General features: G+C 37.6%; 1 protein-coding gene across 4 annotated transcripts in view; it reads left to right on the top strand.

The window, feature by feature from the left end:
* The window catches only part of LOC149179092 (uncharacterized), a 395456-nt gene that overhangs the window by 204067 nt on the left and 171413 nt on the right, over window positions 1-19976 (top strand). For all 4 annotated transcript variants that reach the window (XM_089420514.1, XM_089420515.1, XM_089420517.1 and 1 more), the window contains 3 exons: window positions 5045-5260; window positions 5382-5483; window positions 5814-5858. In XM_089420514.1, coding sequence (XP_089276640.1) covers window positions 5045-5260; window positions 5382-5483; window positions 5814-5858 — 363 coding nt within the window. The remainder of the gene's footprint in view (window positions 1-5044; window positions 5261-5381; window positions 5484-5813; window positions 5859-19976) is intronic.

Here is a 19976-nt window from a genome sequence, read left to right as displayed (position 1 = left end):
CTAACTGCATATGATGTTTCTCATGATAGATTAGATTTAGGTTAAAAAGAAAATTGCATATTTTATTTCTTGTTGGTTTATGGGCTAACATTAAGCATGGGTGATCATAAGACACCATGAAAAACATGTTGCCCTGTGGTTTTGATCTTTGACATGTGCAGATAACAGGTCTACGGTGACCAAGAGATTGTTGGAGTTCTCGTGACCTCCCGTTCGAGCAGCCTCGTCCACTTCTTCGAGAGATGATGTCCCAGTCGGAGCTAGATGTTATCCACCACTTCGTGGGTGATATCCCCAGGAGAAAGTTTTCTCCATGATGGACCTCAGACGATAACCAACAATCCCTTGTGGCCTCCTGCTAGCTCGTTGTGCTATTTCTCTGCCACCTGAGCCAGCCACGTGGTCCCTCACCCACCTGTATTGATCATATGTTTAAAGGTGGGCCTCCCAAATCTAAAGGTGTGTCCTGTAATTTGGTAATTGAGTATTGAGTCTACTTCTCATGGATACTTCTGGGTATGGATTGATGGGGTGATTTGGCGGAAAGGGTGGGCTTAGTTTGCACTCTTGTCCGCTTAATTTCTTATGTATGTTACCCTTGGATCTTAGTCCCGTGGGATCTCCTTTATCGACCATTTGGTTCTAGGGTGGTAGGGCCGAGACTGGCTTTACCTTTCTCAAGGATATCACTTTTGATGGATCCCCTTTTGAAAACCTTGAGGAAGGTGATCCCGTAATCTCCTTGGAAAGTGACATTGGAGACTATTTCCTCGTTAAAAAGTAGAAGTGGGAAATTGTTGGGCGTCAATTTGATTGTGCTCCAATTTATGATACGGACAGGGAAGATGAGATTGAGATTGATTCTTCCTTTATCCCGAACATTACTTGTGATGACATATCGAGCGATACCTTTGGGAAAGAGTATTATTATTTTCTCTTGCATGAAGAAGGACAGTTGGAAATGATTGATTCTCCTTTTAACGAAATCCCAATCTTTGATGCTTATAACGAGGAAAGCAATGAGGTCCCACCTACCCACCTCATGGCTATGTATTCATATCACTTGAGCCTTTAAATTGTGGAGAAGGAAACCCCATTGAATATGACACTTCGCCCTCCCGTTTGCCTTCCCCACTTGTTCATCACCTTGAGTGTCCCTCAAGTAATTTCCTTGTCTCTTTTGATATGACCTTCAATGACAATGCCCCTTTTCCCCTTTCTGAATATGGTGTCAAGGAGGAACCCTTCATTGAATATACTTCATCCACTTTGACCCATCATCAGGATTATGATCACTCTGCGACCTCCCCTCCCCGCTGTGACCATCACATTAAGAGACCTATTTGTTGCACTCCTTTCTCTCACCCTTCGTTCCCCTCTCATCACAACCATGTGACATCCTCAAAGCATGATATTACAAGCAGTGATTGTGATGAGGAGTTCTCGAGAGTGAGCATTCATTCCTCCATTTTGTACCTAAAAGGGGAGCCCTGGACCTCTAGAATGACCAGTTTTCTTTCTCCTAGGACCTCCCTCTACCTCTAATGGAGATCATATTTTCTCACCTCCCATTCGCCTCATCCGCCATGTGACTATGTCCTCATTCGATTTGGGGGTTGCTATATGAGTAATCATACTGGGAGGCACATGTATATTGATGTGATGATATGTTGGTTGCACTGCCTTTATGATTACACTTAGTATTAACATTACTATATGCATGTTAGGGTAGGATGCATTGCATGCTGATTTTCCTCATTAGAACTAACTGCATATGATGTTTGTCATGATAGATTAGATTTAGGTTAAACAAAAATTGCATATTTTATTTCTTGTTGGTTTATGGGCTAACATTAAGCATGGGTGATCATAAGACACCGTGAAAACATGTTCCCCAGTGGCCTTGATCTTTGACATGTACATATAACAGGTCTATGGTGACCAAGATATTGCTGGAGTTTTCGTGACTACCCATTCAAGTAACCTGGTCCACTTCGAGAGAGATCACGTCCCAGTTGGAGTCAGATGTTACCCACCAGTTCGTGGGTGATATCCCTAGGAGAAATTTTTCTCGATGATGGACTTCAGCTGACAGCTAGCAGCCCCTTACAGCCTCCTGGTGGCTCATTGTGCCATTTCTCAGCCACCTGAGCTAGCCATGTGGTCCCTCACCCACTCGTATTAATCGTATGTTTGAAGGTGGGCCTCCCGAATCTATAGGTATGTCCTGTCATTTGGTAATTGAGTATTGGGTTTAGTTCTCATGGATACCTCTAGGTATGGATTGATGGGGGGATTTGGTAGAAAGGGTGGGCTTAGTTTGTGCTCTTGCCCCCTTGATCACTTTTGGATGTTACCCTCAGATATTAGTCCTGTGGGATCTCCTTTATCGACCATTTGGTTCTAGCGTGGTACTACTTGGAAAACCTGACTTTGGGTGTGTGGTCCCGCTCCTTTATCCGCGTATATTACTCCTTTTCCACTCACTATACCCCCATTCATCATTTCTCCCCACCTCGGTCCATATTTCTATTCTGGGTGCACATAGGGCCAACCTCCCTATCCCCTTGCCCTGGCTTTCAGTCAAGTGTAGAATGACGTCCCAGAGGTTGAAGCGGCTAAAAGAAAAATAAAAAAGCATAAGTGGCCACATTTAATAGGAAATTGTACCACAAAATGCAAAAGATGGCCGGGGCAAAAATAATTAGCATGTGGGCAAAAGCTAATACATGAGGTCTACCCCAATCCATGGTCATCACCCTGGTTCCATAAGCCCTAGATGAGCCTCTTTTATCATTCAGGAACCTATGATTGTCCCAACCCCTAGAGGGCAATGAACCGCCCTACCTAAAAGGGGGTAATCACTGCTATATCTTACACATCATGCTCTTTTCCTTTGAGCCCCGAGCAATTAATGAAAGAAAATTCATAAAAGGAAAAAGGCATATAAAGAAGGGTGGAAAAATCAATGTCGGGGCACCTCCTGTACCACAATTACTCGTTCCTACACATTACATACCCAAGTAATCTCACTAAGTTTTTCTGCCCGTTTATTTTCTCTGTAACTGGATTGTCAGAAGGGCATCCAGAGTTGTATTCAGAAACTACTGCTTAATAATATAAAACCCTCAGAGATGCTGCACCGGTTTTCCCACATTGGGTTTTTTGGGGGACATTTGTCCAAAAAACACTGTCACTTGTGCAGATTTTTCTCTATTTTTCTGTTATGGGAAAATTAATTAAGTGAAGGCTGTAGTTGTATTAGCTTCGATATTTGTTGTAGGAAGCAATAGATAATTTGTTTCAGTAATTAACAAATAGGAGAAGTTTAATTAGTTGCTGCAGTAGTAGATTCGGGTGGGATTCTTAAATTTTCACGCCTGCTTCATGAGGAGTGCTTGAATGCTCCTCAAAAGATAGGCAATGTTCGTGAGCTCCCAACCATGAGTACTCACTTTCAATGACATTACATATGTGGTTGGGAACTTCTGAAATGCTCCATGTTTGTCAAGGAACGCGTGTAAGCTCCTAACAATAAGTATTTGCTCTCAATCTATATGCCATGGAATTTCAATTAAAACACTTCTAATAATCTCTTGAGCTTCCTACCAATGCCTCTCATGTAATATTTGGAATTTTGGAGCATTTCATACTGACTCTAAAGCTCCTGGGATTGGAGAACTGCAATTCCTGAGAGCAGTACCCACAACACAGCTATTTTTCACTATGTGTTTATCCTACTTAATTGTATGGTTTCTTTGCAGTCTTGCATATTTGTCGAGGATGAAATGATATAATCCATGATCTAGCAATAATCAATGTTCCGCCAAGTTTTTGGTACGTGGGGGCGAGGGAGCGGGGTTACGCAGGAGCGGCCTATGCAAAAGCTGCCTGCCAATTTTTAGGAAACATGGGGTGACGAAAAGCATGATATCATATAATCGTACATCATACATCATGCATGTAAGTTTGTAACTGTACAATACTACAATGTAACTACTAACAATGTACAATGAAAATAAATGTTTAAAGTTATAAAGTTTAAACCATATTGAAGTTCCAACTATGAATACTAAATATTGAAGTAAAAGTCAAGTCTGATACATCAAGAGTAAAATTTTTATAGAGTCGAGACTCAAGTCTAATATATCATATATCAAGATTCAAAATAAACTGAAGTCTGAAACAAAAAAGCAAATGTGAAAGGATGAGAGGACGACTGAGCAGAGCAATATCATGAAAAGATGAAACAATGTGAAATGAACATTGAAAATAAAATTTAAACCCTTCCCGGTTCATAAAAATTAGGATTTTTTTGTTTCATTAAAAAAAATTGGGATATTTGTCTAGGGAAACAACCCCTCATGACCCCACACGACCACTTTTGCCTAGGAAACGACCCCATTTGGAGGATTTGACCTTGAAAATCGAGGAAACACCCCCTTACAAGTTTCCGTGTGTACCCTACTTTTTGGGTGCGTGGGGAAACGCCCCCCAGTCATCCCCAATTCCCTGGAGCGCGAGGGAGCTAGGAAATTCGACCCCCTAGGTGGGGGGGACGTGACCCCATGGAACACTGGCAATAATTATTATTTTCCACTTCTGAATATATGGATACAAAGAAATTGATTATGGTTCTCTTGGAATCATATTATAGAATCTGGAAACCTTAAATTTCTGTTTAGAATTGTATCGAAAGTCAATAAATAGGAAATACCACATTTATCATAGCAATGAACACTAGAAGTTTTGAGAAATTCATTTGAAACCTGTTTCCTTTTGTAATTTAGATTGAAAAGCCAATTAAATACTGTGTGTCCTACATGGAGGATGAAACAGAGAGGTTCTGGAAATCAGATTTACTTGGATGGCATAGAATCATTAGGCAAACCCATTTGGTTGCAACTTCAAATCAATTCCTATTATGCATCTATTATGCTTAAATCATGTTGAGAAGGTGTTTGTGCCATTTAGATTGAGTAGAATTTTATGACATAATAGATCTGCAATTTCCTTTGCACTTCACTAATGTTAATTTATTCAGGATTTTGTACCAGAAGCTTGGACAAAGCATCTTTCCCGTCACTTGGATAACACACCTCCACGACCTTTCTCTGAGGTTGAGTACAGTATTAGACAACAATTATTGAGATCTCCGCAGGGACCTTCATTTGCCAAGGATAAGAATGGTCTTGTCCCTTTGGGTGTAGTATTTTCTCATGTGGAGAAAATACCAATTGCAGCAGCATCAATTGCACAAGTAATGCATAATAACCTGCCATCGTTATTTGAAAATGTGATTATTATTATTATAACATACATCAATTATTTTTTTGCATAAAATTGATAATTGCTCACAAGTTTAATCATACACCTTGTAGGTTCATGGTGGTTTTTTGAAAGATGGCACACGGATTGTTATAAAGGTGCAACACTTGCGAATGGAGACAATGATGCGTTATGATCTTCGTAATCTTGCTTGGGTAATCTTTGGCTCATGTCTGGACTCTCACATTGAGATTTCGCTAGGCAATTTGCATGGTCACTGCTGTGGACCTTTATAGGTTGAAGAACACATGGATAATAATATCTTCCGAAAGTAATTGTTCATCATGCTGTACCTGTCAACTCAGTTAGAGATTCTAGGATTGTGTTTTAGATATTTCACTTTCGTAGTTGGTGTTTTCTCATTATTTTGAAGCTTGCCTTAGCTTTGAGTTTAATCTCACTGTTTATCACAAATTATGAAGCACTAATTTTGTTATCTTGGAATTAATGTTGAATGCAAATATAATGCACCTTTTCATTTGCAGGTTGCTCAGTTCCTGAAAAATCGGCTTCCCGTGGATCTTGAGCCAGTAAGATCATGTTATTAATGGTTATGCATCACTTTTTGTTAAGAATTTGTTCTAAATATCTGCAAAATGGTTCAACTTTTTAAACATGAATGTACTATCCTAATGTGTAGATGCAATCTCAGTGTGCCTGTATGCGTCCAGAGATAAACAGTAGATAGATATTTATATATAGTATATACGTAACATTTTACAGGATTTTAGACCACAAACTAATACGAAGGTAGCATCAATGTCAATAGTTTAGGCATATTTAAGGTTTTTCTCTTGCACAACACCATTATGGGGACTGGAACCCTCTCATCCTCATCTCGAGGGCTGAATGGTCAGCATATCTTATTCAAAATTTTAAAAGATTTACCAATAATAAGGCTGCCTTCAGCATTCAATTTGGGCACCTTGACCATACTTTTAGGGCACCAACTTTGACAAAGTATTCCTCCACTATGAGGAGTTATGAGGCGTACCACATACTGTTAGAAATGGTATGATGAGTTCTATCTTCTTATGATGGTCTTGCCTGCAAATATACCGATCTTCTCATCCAATTCCCCATCAAACACGGGGCATCATCTCACTGCTGCTTGGGTTGACATGAATGAGAACCAAATTTCAACAAAACCTTCTTGATTAATCCTGTTAGTAGAGGCAAGAGTATTAGGAACAACTTGTTGAGAAGTATACTTTCCCTTATTAGGATTCCTTTTAGCTGTCCTATTGTCAAAAAATCTGGTAGGCCCAATGCAAAGCCTCACTAGGCAGGGCCAGACCTTAGGGAAACAAGAGAAAGGGTTTCCATTGTCACCTAAAAATCCTTTCTCCTACTTTTTAGTGGATTTAAATTGCAAGGGAGGCTTCCCTAAATTACCAAGAAAGATGTTGTAGTGCTATAGATTAAGGTGATGAGTAGAAGGTTTTTTGTTGGATAGAGTATTGACAAGGCCTAAGATGTCTTAGGTGTTAGTTTTTGGTAGCAGCGGGCAAGTGTTCTAGTCTCTATGGTGTCTAAGAGGCTAAGGAACATAAGATCTTCAGAACCGTGAAAATCTTTCACAAGAAACGCCTTAGAAACACCTCAATTAGATTAATTGACCAATAATTAAATATTTCATAATTCTAACTTAAGTAAAAATGGTTAATTAAATCAGATTAATTGAGAGAAATCGATTTTGCTTTAGAGACTTCTGGAAAAGTGAGTTGATGGAGTCAAGATGATCTTTAGCCATCTATTGAGATGTGATCATGGCCGTTGAGAGTGTAATGTTCCAAAAAGGAAATAACAGTGATAAACAAAGTAAAATACCATAGAACACCGAAATATTTAAATGACAATCAAACACCCACAATTTACACCGGAACTGCACCAAAATTCAACCATTTTATTATATATGGAGAAGAGCACAATGCATGAAATGTGTGCACCTAGACTTGCCCAAAGCAAGCTACACAATCCTAGGTGAGAAACATGCTACCTGAATGTAGAGGAAAGGCTTCTCCTAAATGTTTTGCGTTGGTCATGAAAATTTTTCCACTGCTAGCTGAAATAAACCTTGTCTGGGCCTACAAAATTGCTTGGAAAATTCTGCCAAATTAATCTTGAGCTCTCCACCAAAAGCCCAGAAAAACCCAGAAAAGGTTTGGCCTATCTCCAAGCCAAAGTCGAACGCACAAAATGGTGCAATTTCCTCAGCTAACTGGCAATTTTCCTTGCTATAAGAATTAGGATTTTAGGCCCGGATATCGCCCCAAAAATTCTGTAAAATTAGTCAGAGACTCCTCTCAATAAACCCACAAAAGCCTAGAAAGGGTTTGGGCTGAATCCACTGACCCTCAGTGACCACCAACAAGTGCAAATTGCCCAATTTGGCTAGAAAGTGTGCCACAAAATTGATACTGTTGAATTAAGCCCAAATCCACCACTATAAATCTCTCTCAATTTTGGCTAAATTCTCCCCTGAGGAATACCTCCAATCTCCGACCCTTATCTCTCCTCAACCTTTATTCCTCCAGCCCCTGTGCACTTCTAGAAATGTAGAATTTCAGCCCCAAGAAGCCTCTCAACTCAGCCTTGTTAATTACCACAAAATCTTCTGCTAAATTAGGGGAAAAACCCTGCAAATCCTTTGGTGTTCTGCTGTAACAACCTATCTCAAATCACGAGTAGCATAGCAATATTAGCGTGCATGTGAGACATGCATATGATAGCTACACATGCATGCATCACCTACATTGCACTAGTATATATATCAACTGCTCATGAAGAATGTCTAGAAATAAGATAAATGAATTAATTATCAAAAGTGCTAACTAAATATTTAACTCTCTTAAATAGAATGGATATACATTTAGTAAGAAATATAGTAAAAATGTTGAGTTTTTTATATATAGGCTTACCACCTTGTATATAACCCAAATATATATTAATTAAACTAAATCCATAAAAGTTATAATTAAACCTGATATGTTTTAAAAGTAAAATAATAGTTGAATCATTATGACTATATACTATTTTAATCAAAATACCGACCATCATAGTTAAAAGTGATTCCACCCTACGTTGTAAAGTCATTTGATTCAATTAAATGCAAGAAGCATGATGAGGCAACCATCGTTTAAACAAAAAATAATATTCTTTTATAAAGACAACGAGCGAATGTGTAAAGGTGAAGGAACCTCTGCTATTTAAGAAAGGAAGAGGGGTTTGGAGAGGGAGATTAAATTTTGGAGAAACAAAGGACGAATCTACAACCGAGAGCCACAGACAAGAAAGAGAAAGAAGCCTTGATTGTTCTCAAAGATTTTGGGCACGGGGGCCAGAGTACTTCAATTTTGAAGTATTTTGGAGCTGGGTATCGAGATTATACCCGGTTTGGCAGGGAGGTTTTGGTCTTTTGGTAACTGGAGCAATTTGAGTGCTACAACAACGTGGGATCAACTTCAAACTCTGAAACCAGGTAGATGTTTGTATATTAATTAATGAGTTCTTGTTTAAATTTGTAGTTGTTAAAAATTGGACTTTGTTTGGATAAGGTTATTACATCTTCTCCTCTGTAATTGATCTCCCCACAAGCAATTTGAACCACTTCTACGCCTTGGAGGTGTTGACCTCTACTGGTCAACTACCCATGCAGTACCCCCCCCCTTTTCTTTGCAAAAAGGGGCAGCACCTGACCAGCGTGTCCATGCCATCTTGCAGTCATCAGCAGCTTAATCATTTTGATTGTAAACCCAGTCTGCATGTATGAATTGTAAATAATCTTAGCAGACATGAGTCGTGTATGTGAATTGCCTAGGTGGACCTAACTTTCTAGTGGTAATCTACGTCCCGGAAGGTTTTTCGTCTCACCGATCCATGGATCGGCAGAGTTTTCCTTCAAACCTGACCCCAAAGCCGGGATGGATTTTATCATTAGAATTTTAGGAGAATCTTAGTGTTTTGATCTGCTAGATTATAAGTGTGTCGCAGAGCTGGGTGATTTGTGAGGGTCTGTATTAAGTGGGTTTATCCCCTTGAGATGTAAATTGTAAAAGTCATGATGTAATGTGTCTTGAGGGTTGAAAAATGTTTTAAATCCCCTCGTGAGTCCTAAGTCCTAGGTCCTAGGTGATGTTTCCGAAGGCTTAGTTCGATGATCCATTTTAAAATGAATTAAAAAATTAAAAAATGAATAAAAATAATAAAATAATAAAATAAATAAAAGTTAATTTTTTTTTTTTTTTTTAAATAATAAAAAATAAAAAAAATAAAGCAAAAACCCTAACTAATAAAATAATAATATTTTAAGTGAATGCATGCAAAATATTATTTTTTAATAAATCGACGGATGAGATCAAGAGATGTCTTGATCTTCATCAACGGTCGAGATCATTTCAGCATGGATCACTCGAACTAGCCGTTGGGATCATTTCCTTTAAGTAGGGTGCTAGGGGTCATTTTCAGATCATCTGATCTGTGAGTCTGATACTGAAGAAGCTCTCTTGTAAATCTGTTTCTGGTTAATAAAAGAAGACTTTGGGGTCCATATCTTGCTAGTGTTACTCTTTTGAAATGCTGTGAGATTGTTTAATTTTCTGCATATTTTCTTTTTAGCCATTAATAATAGCTTTTTGTAGAGTATTGTGGGCACAGGTATCTTGTCCACTTGCTAGGGTTTGAGTGCTGTTAGGGTTTCTGAAGTAATGGCAGGTATCTCCATTACTGTTTGAGATCTAGCAGCATTTTTGCCCTCTTTATTGACGGTTGTTTTGAGCTGTGCAGAAAGCATTTTCTGAAGGAATTTTGTGGGCGTTCGGGGAAGTTCTCGGCTGAACCAGCCAACTCCCGCAAGCATTTTTCGCTGAGCCCAGTTGGATTTGATCCTGGGTCTATCATTCAGTTTTATTTTCTGATTTGCATGAGAGATTTTCTGAAGTTTTTTCACAATGACAATCTGAAATTTCTTTTCTTTAAATATTTTCTGTGCTTATTGATGAATCTGGCTGCTAAGGGGCCAAATTTGTAAATTACTCAGCTGTCTTAGGGTTTCAGAATTTTCTGATCTAGGGTTTCAATTTTAGTTTTGCTTAGGTCAGGTTTATTTAGGATTTTGATTTTGGTTTTTTATTATTTTTGGGTGATTTCAGGTGGCAGAAGCAAACACCAGATATCGATCTGAGGGCCAAGCCACGCAGACCTCCATCATTTAAAGTTGCAAACCATACGATCAAAGCCGTCTGAAAACGCAAGGCATCGAAGCTGAAAAGAGATTATTAGTTGTGTCCTTGCCTCCATTGTCTGAGCCGCAGTCTATCAGCATAAAGGCATACTGCAGATGGCGTGACTGTTAGACGGTAATCATACTTGGGTGTTGAATCCGTGAGCAGTTTTCCGTATGATCCACGCACCTGCAAATAAATGATACGGGCCAGATGATAAAGGAAAGTTCTCTGCGGCTAAGAGATCATTCAAACGTCAGTCAATCACTGCGCATTAATCCACGTAGCCAATCATCACTGTGGGTTATCTACGTCTCTTAGGAGATTGATCCACAGGCTATCACTGGCTCAGAGGTTATATGTTTCACATGTCTGCGTTTTTCATGGTAATAAATCGAACCAGCGGACAAGGGTCTTCAGCTCCAGCATTTATACCAAAGTTCTATCACGCGCCTCAGGGTTTCCACACATAAATCGTGCCCATTTCTCAACGACGGAACAGCTGAAGAACCAGGTAGCATATTACAAAATCAATATCGTGGATGCGTTTTCGTATCAGTCCTGTGGTTTAATATAAAAATCGATTCATGCATTAGTCCACCGTCGTTTTACGCACAGGTAACTTGTGTATATACCTGCGAATTTGTTTTTGGGTTTACGTTTAGGTTTGCGTCATGTGATAGGTTAGCGTAGATTTAAATTTCAATTTATTTTTTTAGTTTCGTTTTATAGATTTTAAATAGATTTTTTAATTAGGTTTTACATAGTTTCGTTTTATAGTTTTTATGTTAGTTTTTTTTAGATTTGTTTTAATTAAATTTTTAATCTGTTAGCCTTAGTTATATTTTGTTAGATTTTAAATTTTTAGATTTTAATTTTTATAGTCAATCATTTTCTTTTTCTTTATAGATTTTTATTATATGAAAATTAAAAAATAAAAAAGGATTTATTTATTTTAATTTTGGTTTAGTTTAATTTTAGATTTAGAATTTTCATTTTCTAAAAAAAAAAAAAAAAAAAAAATTTCGGAAAACCTTCTTGCTTACCAGATCCAGGAATTTTCATGATCAGATTCAAAAGTTATTGATGCGGAATAAATGTTTACTTGTACATGAATGTTAGCTGCATATCCTATCTAATCAGTAACTGTGCGATTGATTAAAGCATTTATTTCTTTCTGTTGCTGGATATCGTTATTTGAGGAACTTTGTGGTTTTACTGGATATTTAAAGCATTGTTCTAGTTATTTGATGATAACTGATTGCTGTTCATGGTTTATATTTTTACATCATCTCACAAGTAATCATTTAAACATCAATCTCATAAGGCACTGATCCACCAAATTAATAAAATCTTTTTTAGTGCATCATGTCTCCTAGCCCAACTGTTTGCCAGTTGGCCTTCATCATCTCACAGGGTCTACCCCCCTTAGCCGCGGGAGACAGGCTTAAACGGAGGGATCGGGGATCAGGGTGACAGCCCCCGGTCTGAGCGTTGTCGTGTCAATCTGCGCGACAACACTTTTTGGCGCCGTTGCCGGGGACTTTGTTTTCTCGGCATTTCAACGACTTTTCATCATTCATCTTCTCATCTTTCTCATCTCTCATTTGAGCTGGCAAATTCAACCTTTTGGGTTATCATTTGGATCTTTTATTGCCTTATTTTTCGCCATATCAGTAGCATCTCTTCGGTTTGTTTCTTGTTTGGGTGGCGACTCCACTTTCTCATTTTTCCCAGACAAGAAGCTTTCCTCATATCTGCTTGTGGTTACTTTTTGGATCCTAGAATCAGATTCATTGTTCAAGTGGCGACTCCACTTCTTTCATCTCTTAATTTTCTTGAGCAGAAATATCTTTCTATCATCCATTTGATCCCTTATTGTTCATCATGGATTATTCATTTAAACCATGTCATTTTACTGATAATCTCCATGATCTTCCGCAAGAGGCCATTTCTAAATTATTTAAGTTCTCGGGTGGTGATTCGGTCGCTGTTAGAAAGCATTTAAACATGTTTACTTGTGTAAGGATCTTATATTGTAGATTTCCTCAATATAATCATGAGGATTTCAAGATGCGTCTATTTGTCCATTCTTTAGAGTGTGATGCCTTGAATTGGTTTAATAATTTTCCTAATGATTTTTTCACTTCTTTACAAGACATTCTCAATGCTTTTAAAGATAGATATGATAGTCCAAACAGCTTTGCTTCTCCCTCTAAAATTGTGCAAACGAAAGAAAGTAATCTTATAAAAAATCCAGCTGTTGAAGAAAGTTTTCAAGATCAGAATGTGTCATCAACCGGAAATATTGCAGATCATCATAGTGGAAAATCAGGGACAAATAATAGTGAAAGGGAAGAACAAAAGCAAATTATACAAGATCTAATGATGCTAGTAAGAAATATGGAAAGCGATCAAACTAGTCTTATCAATGATGTTAAAACTTTATGCACCCACCTGGAAAAACGTAATAGGGAGTTGGAGGTCACACAAAATCAGCATGCTAAGGAAATTGAGGCCATGAAAATTAAATATGAAACAGAAATTAGAAGCATGCAAAGCAAGATGTCAGTCTTAGAGGAAAATATGGTGACCATGAAAGCTGATCATGATAGGGAAATTGACTCTATGACGTTCAATCATAACAATCAGTTGGCTGACATGCAAGCGAATCATAAAGAAGAAATAAATTTCATGCAACATTGCTTGATGGACATAAAGGAAAAGAATGATAAAGTAATAAAACACATGCAAGAACACCATGCCATACAAATCAGTGCTATAAGGGATGAATGCTCTAGTTAGATGGATGCCATTAGAATACAAGTTCAAAAGATTCAACAATGGTCAGATGATAAGAGAAATCAGGAGCCTTCTCATTTGCCGCAACAAGTTCCATCTTATTATGAGGAGGTCATTAGGTGGTTAATTGAAGGTGATCCAGATAAGCTTAAAAACGATAAAAATCAGATGCAAGACACAAAAAGACTTAGCATGCATATCTTACATACTTCATCTGATAGTTTTGAAACAGAAAGTACCAGATCATCAGTAATTCAACCTGCCAGAAAGAAAAAGCGCAAGAGAGAAAATAAGAAGAAGATTTGACGCATCAGACGGCCGCGAGCAGCTTGATTTTCTGATAGGAAAGAGTCCTACCATATGCAAAATTGGACATGGTACATCCGACAAGCAGCCGACAGATTTTCCTGAAAGCAGGCAAATGCTCAGTATGCACTATATTGAACATATCTGATGCCGTATGGCATCCTTTGTATCGTATTTCTAACCCTACTCCTTGTTTTTTCCGCATTTTTGTTTCTGCTTTAGATAGTCAATAAATGAAGAGCTTTTATCTTTCCTGTGCTTAATGTTATATGATGATTTTTGGATGGACGCTACTTATTTTTGTGTTGTATGGATGCAGATTCTGGATTCTCACATTCCTGCAAGCAGCAACGTGTCCCTAAGTAGAGCCAGATGTTGACCTCTACTGGTCAACTACCCATGCAGTACCCCCCCCTTTTCTTTGCAAAAAGGGGCAGCACCTGACCAACGTGTCCGTGCCATCTTGCAGTCATCAGCAGCTTAATCATTTTGATTGTAAACCCAGTCTGCATGTATGAATTGTAAATAATCTTAGCAGACATGAGTCGTGTATGTGAATTGCCTAGGTGGACCTAACTTTCTAGTGGTAATCTACGTCCCGGAAGGTTTTTTGTCTCACCGATCCATGGATCGGCAGAGTTTTCCTTCAAACCTGACCCCAAAGCCGGGATGGATTTTATCATTAGAATTTTAGGAGAATCTTAGTGTTTTGATCTGCTAGATTATAAGTGTGTCGCAGAGCTGGGTGATTTGTGAGGGTCTGTATTAAGTGGGTTTATCCCCTTGAGATGTAAATTGTAAAAGTCATGATGTAATGTGTCTTGAGGGTTGAAAAATGTTTTAAATCCCCTCGTAAGTCCTAAGTCCTAGGTCCTAGGTGATGTTTCCGAAGGCTTAGTTCGATGATCCATTTTAAAATGAATTAAAAAATTAAAAAATGAATAAAAATAATAAAATAATAAAATAAATAAAATTAAAAAAAAAAAAAATTTAAAATAATAAAAAATAAAAAAAATAAAGCAAAAACCCTAACTAATAAAATAATAATATTTTAAGTGAATGCATGCAAAATATTATTTTTTAATAAATCGACGGATGAGATCAAAAGATGTCTTGATCTTCATCAATGGTCGAGATCATTTCAGCATGGATCACTCGAACTAGCCGTTGGGATCATTTCCTTTAAGTAGGGTGCTAGGGGTCATTTTCAGATCATCTGATCTGTGAGTCTGATACTGAAGAAGCTCTCTTGTAAATCTGTTTCTGGTTAATAAAAGAAGACTTTGGGGTCCATATCTTGCTAGTGTTATTCTCTTGAAATGCTGTGAGATTGTTTAATTTTCTGCATATTTTCTTTTCAGCCATTAATAATAGCTTTTTGTAGAGTATTGTGGGCACAAGTATCTTGTCCACTTGCTAGGGTTTGAGTGCTGTTAGGGTTTCTGAAGTAATGGCAAGTATCTCCATTACTGTTTGAGATCTAGCAGCATTTTTGCCCTCTTTATTGACGGTTGTTTTGAGCTGTGCAGAAAGCATTTTCTGAAGGAATTTCGTGGGTGTTCGGGGAAGTTCTCGGTTGAACCAGCCAACTCCCGCAAGCATTTTTCGCTGAGCCCAGTTGGATTTGATCCTGGGTCTATCATTCAGTTTTATTTTCTGATTTGCATGAGAGATTTTCTGAAGTTTTTTCACAATGACAATCTGAAATTTCTTTTCTTTAAATATTTTCTGTGCTTATTGATGAATCTGGCTGCTAAGGGGCCAAATTTGTAAATTAATCTGCTGTCTTAGGGTTTCAGAATTTTCTGATCTAGGGTTTCAATTTTAGTTTTGCTTAGGTCAGGTTTATTTAGGATTTTGATTTTGGTTTTTTATTATTTTTGGGTGATTTCAGGTGGCAGAAGCAAACACCAGATATCGATCTGAGGGCCAAGCCACGCAGACCTCCATCATTTAAAGTTGCAAACCATACGATCAAAGCCGTCTGAAAACGCAAGGCATCGAAGCTGAAAAGAGATTATTAGTTGTGTCCTTGCCTCCATTGTCTGAGCCGCAGTCTATCAGCATAAAGGCATACTGCAGATGACGTGACTGTTAGACGGTAATCATACTTGGGTGTTGAATCCGTGAGCAGTTTTCCGTATGATCCACGCACCTGCAAATAAATGATACGGGCCAGATGATAAAGGAAAGTTCTCTGCGGCTAAGAGATCATTCAAACGTCAGTCAATCACTGCGCATTAATCCACGCAGCCAATCATCACTGTGGGTTATCTGCGTCTCTCAGGAGATCGATCCACAGGCTATCACTGGCTCAGAGGTTATATGTTCACATGTCTGCGTTTTTCATGGTAATAAATCGAACCAGCGGACAAGGGTTTTCAGCTCCAGCATTTATACCAAAGTTCTATCACGCGCCTCAGGGTTTCCACACATAAATCGTGCCCATTTCTCAACGACGGAACAACTGAAGAACCAGGTAGCATATTACAAAATCAATATCGTGGATGTGTTTTCGTATCAGTCCTGTGGTATAATATAAAAATCGATTCATGCATTAGTCCACCGTCGTTTTACGCACAGGTAACTTGTGTATATACCTGCGTATTTGTTTTTGGGTTTACGTTTAGGTTTGCGTCATGCGATAGGTTAGCGTAGATTTAGATTTCAATTTATTTTTTTAGTTTTGTTTTATAGATTTTAAATAGATTTTTAATTAGGTTTTACATAGTTTCGTTTTATAGTTTTTATGTTAGTTTTTTTTAGATTTGTTTTAATTAAATTTTTAATGTGTTAGCCTTAGTTATATTTTGTTAGATTTTAAATTTTAATTTTTATAGTCAATCATTTTCTTTTTCTTTATAGATTTTTATTATATGAAAATTAAAAAATAAAAAAGGATTTATTTATTTTAATTTTGGTTTAGTTTAATTTTAGATTTAGAATTTTCATTTTCTAAAAAAAAAAAAAAAAAAAAAATTCGGAAAACCTTCTTGCTTACTAGATCCAGGAATTTTCATGATCAGATTCAAAAGTTATTGATGCGGAATAAATGTTTACTTGTACATGAATGTTAGCTTCATATCCTATCTAATCAGTAACTGTGTGATTCATTAAAGCATTTATTTCTTTCTGTTGCTGGATATCGTTATTTGAGGAACTTTGTGGTTTTACTAGATATTTAAAGCATTGTTCTAGTTATTTGATGATAACTGATTGTTGTTCATGGTTTATATTTTTACATCATCTCACAAGCAATCGTTTAAACATCAATCTCATAAGGCACTGGTCCACCAAATTAATAAAATCTTTTTTAGTGCATTGTGTTTCCCAGCCCAACTGTTTGCCAGTTGGCCTTCATCATCTCACAGGGTCTACCCCCCTTAGCTGCGGGAGACAGGCTTAAACGGAGGGATCGGGGATCAGAGTGACAGCCCCCGGTCTGAGCGTTGTCGTGTCAATCTACGCGACAACAGGAGGAAAAACATATCAGCTGAAATAACTTGCAAATATGCCCAATGGAAACTCTGAATTGAGCTCCCCAAATTGCCTCACTAGGGAGACACTTCAAGTTCTCATAAATGAGGGTGGAATTCCTGCTCGGAAATTCCTTTTACTGAACAACATAGTTATCTTGGCTAAGCAGCTCAAGGGAACTTATGTTGAATTGTCAAATGATCAAAGATACCAAATGGAGAACTCCACGCTCTATTTATAATTGCTAGCCCTCTATATAGACTATCGAACTTTCCATGATTACTGGGCTTCTCATTTCTGCGATCGCATAATAACACAATATCGCCAATCTATAGAGACCTGTTCCGTGATGACTTGCCAAACCCTTCTTTTGTTCTGGGTTGTCTCTAACATATGCTATTAAAAGTATCCCTGTGGGCTTCATTAAGTTCCATATTCAGATCAATTCTTTTCTGTACTACATCTTTGTCTCCTGTAAAATGTTGAAGGAGTTGATAGGTTGGAAGCTTGAGATGGACAGTCAAGGTGACTTCGAAACCGTAAACAAGTTCAAAATGACTTTTCCTAGTGGCTCTTTTCTTCGTGAGTTGTCGCCCATAATGCATACTTGATCTTACTATCCCATGATCAATGTTGCACGAAGCGGGAGCGAAGCGGAAGCGTCATTTTCCAAAAATCTAGGAAGCGAAGCGTCCGCAGAAGCGTCTGCTATATATATATTTTTTTAATATTTTTTTGCATTTATACTCAAAACAAACATCCCAAATACCAAATTAATTGTAGAAGACATGAAAACATGCATATTTTTGCATAAATCAAGATAGATATGGCATCCATGATTCCATTGTAGTTACTAGTATGTACAACAATCATCTATATTCTAGCTATTACAAACATACATCAAATTTTTAAGCATAGGGTAGATGTAGGTAAGCCTACGTTGTTGAGCGCATGTCAACCGGTATACGACAATCATATTATTAAATTGAAAACAAGTACATTATACAATTGGAGCACCATGACACGATAATTCGAAGTTGACGTATACGTTAGCCTATTTATTTGGTATGATCTACTTGAAACTAAGGTTTAGCATTTGAAAATCATAAAAAAAAAATTAAAAAAATTGTATAGTACGAAAAAACTAAACTTTGGTGTTATCGCTATCACTGCCTACCATAGTGACATAATAATAGAAATAAAATTTAAATCGGTCAATCATGTTATGTTTAATCATGTTATGTTGATAGTGTATCTGTAAACAAGTTGGTGTATTTTGTAACATCAGTCAATATAGAAAATTATAATAGTCGTATAAAACTAATAGCACAACAACAATTCTATGTTGACATAGCCTATATGATGATTATGCTCTGTTGATTATTGTGTATTGAGTTGGACTTACTAATTATTTCACAGAGAAGCTACAACACCATAACTGATATGCGCAAGAAGATAACTATTCATTTCTGAGCCATGCTCCATTGCTCGATATAGGTCTCTCCGTGAGGGTATTGCATTTCTCTATATGAGAAACTTTGTGGCTGTCAATGAAAGATCATCATTATAGTTACCAATCATATTAAAACCCTTCAAACCCATAAAAATTGTAGTAAGGAATCAAGGTCCAATGTTGTGTCTTAAACACACCACATAAACAATTAAAATAATTATCAAATTTATTATCTGATGACAAGTTATGGATTAAACAATAATTTGCTACACACCGTGAAGTTTCAATAACTCGACGATGCATTGAATGTATGTAAAACATAGTGCGTATTCTTATAAATAACCTTTAGATTTTGAGAATTATAATTCATTACAGAACTCCTCATGGAGATGCTCGCATAACTCCACCACTATCGTAAGCGATCTGGAATCCAACGTGCAAACAACATGATTTTAATAGCGCTTCCGGAGGCAACGCAACCCACATTCCAGGAATCGATTTAAAAATTAGGAATCGCGCTTCATGAAAACCGGAATCGCGCTTCGCCTGGAGGTTCCGGAACGCTTCCGTACGGGACGCGATTCCGGCCTAGGATCCGGGGGGGGGGGGGGGGGCGATTCCTGCAACTATGCCCATGATCACTTATTATCCCCCACAATTTTCTTAAGGATAGCGATCAAGTTTTTGTTACTTGATTCGGTAAGAACATTTCATTTGGGATAATAATCTGAAGAGTGAGATAGAATAATGACATATTTGAAGCAGAAAGAAGAAAAGCTCGAAAGAGATGAATGCTTTGGCGTTATTAGTCGTAATTTTCGCTGGAACACCAACTGCATCAGCTCTGCATGGGCAGCGTCAGCCCTTCTCTGGACGTCTTTCTGCCCTCTCTACCTAGGAAAACTTGCCTCTTTCAGATACTATCTCTGCCTCTCACTGCAAAAGATCATTGTCAAAAATCTCTCTGGTAGCTGCTTTGCCTCAGAAAATCGAACTTCTGATCTCTCTTTGTGTGTGTTCTCCAAGTGTCCATCAAGCCTTCTCTTATAATTCTCTCGCTAATCAATCAACGACCCAGATTAGATTCTAATCAATGGCTTGGATCATATTGACTTGATCTCCACCTTCTTCTAGAAGTTTCACCCACAGTTTATATTAATACCCTTTAATTATTTTAATTTCATAAGTTTAGAATTAGGGTCTTGTTGTCGCACAATGTAATATTCCTAATTAGCCATGGCTAATTGGAATATTCGATTTTGCTCAATTTCTGCCTTCTATAGTTATTTATGTAGAAATTTCTCATTTCCCACCCCGGTTTTCAGTTTCACCTTATTTCTCCAAAATAGTTAAATGCCCTTTTCCATATCCATACATTCAACAACAGG

This window comes from Pinus tabuliformis, chromosome 4_1, assembly GCF_031772625.1.
Source record: "Pinus tabuliformis cultivar Carrire ecotype Pingquan chromosome 4_1, CPIR1, whole genome shotgun sequence".
Taxonomy (NCBI): domain Eukaryota; kingdom Viridiplantae; phylum Streptophyta; class Pinopsida; order Pinales; family Pinaceae; genus Pinus; species Pinus tabuliformis.
Note: the sequence above shows the minus strand (reverse complement) of the source record. Positions and strands in the feature narration are given on the sequence as shown.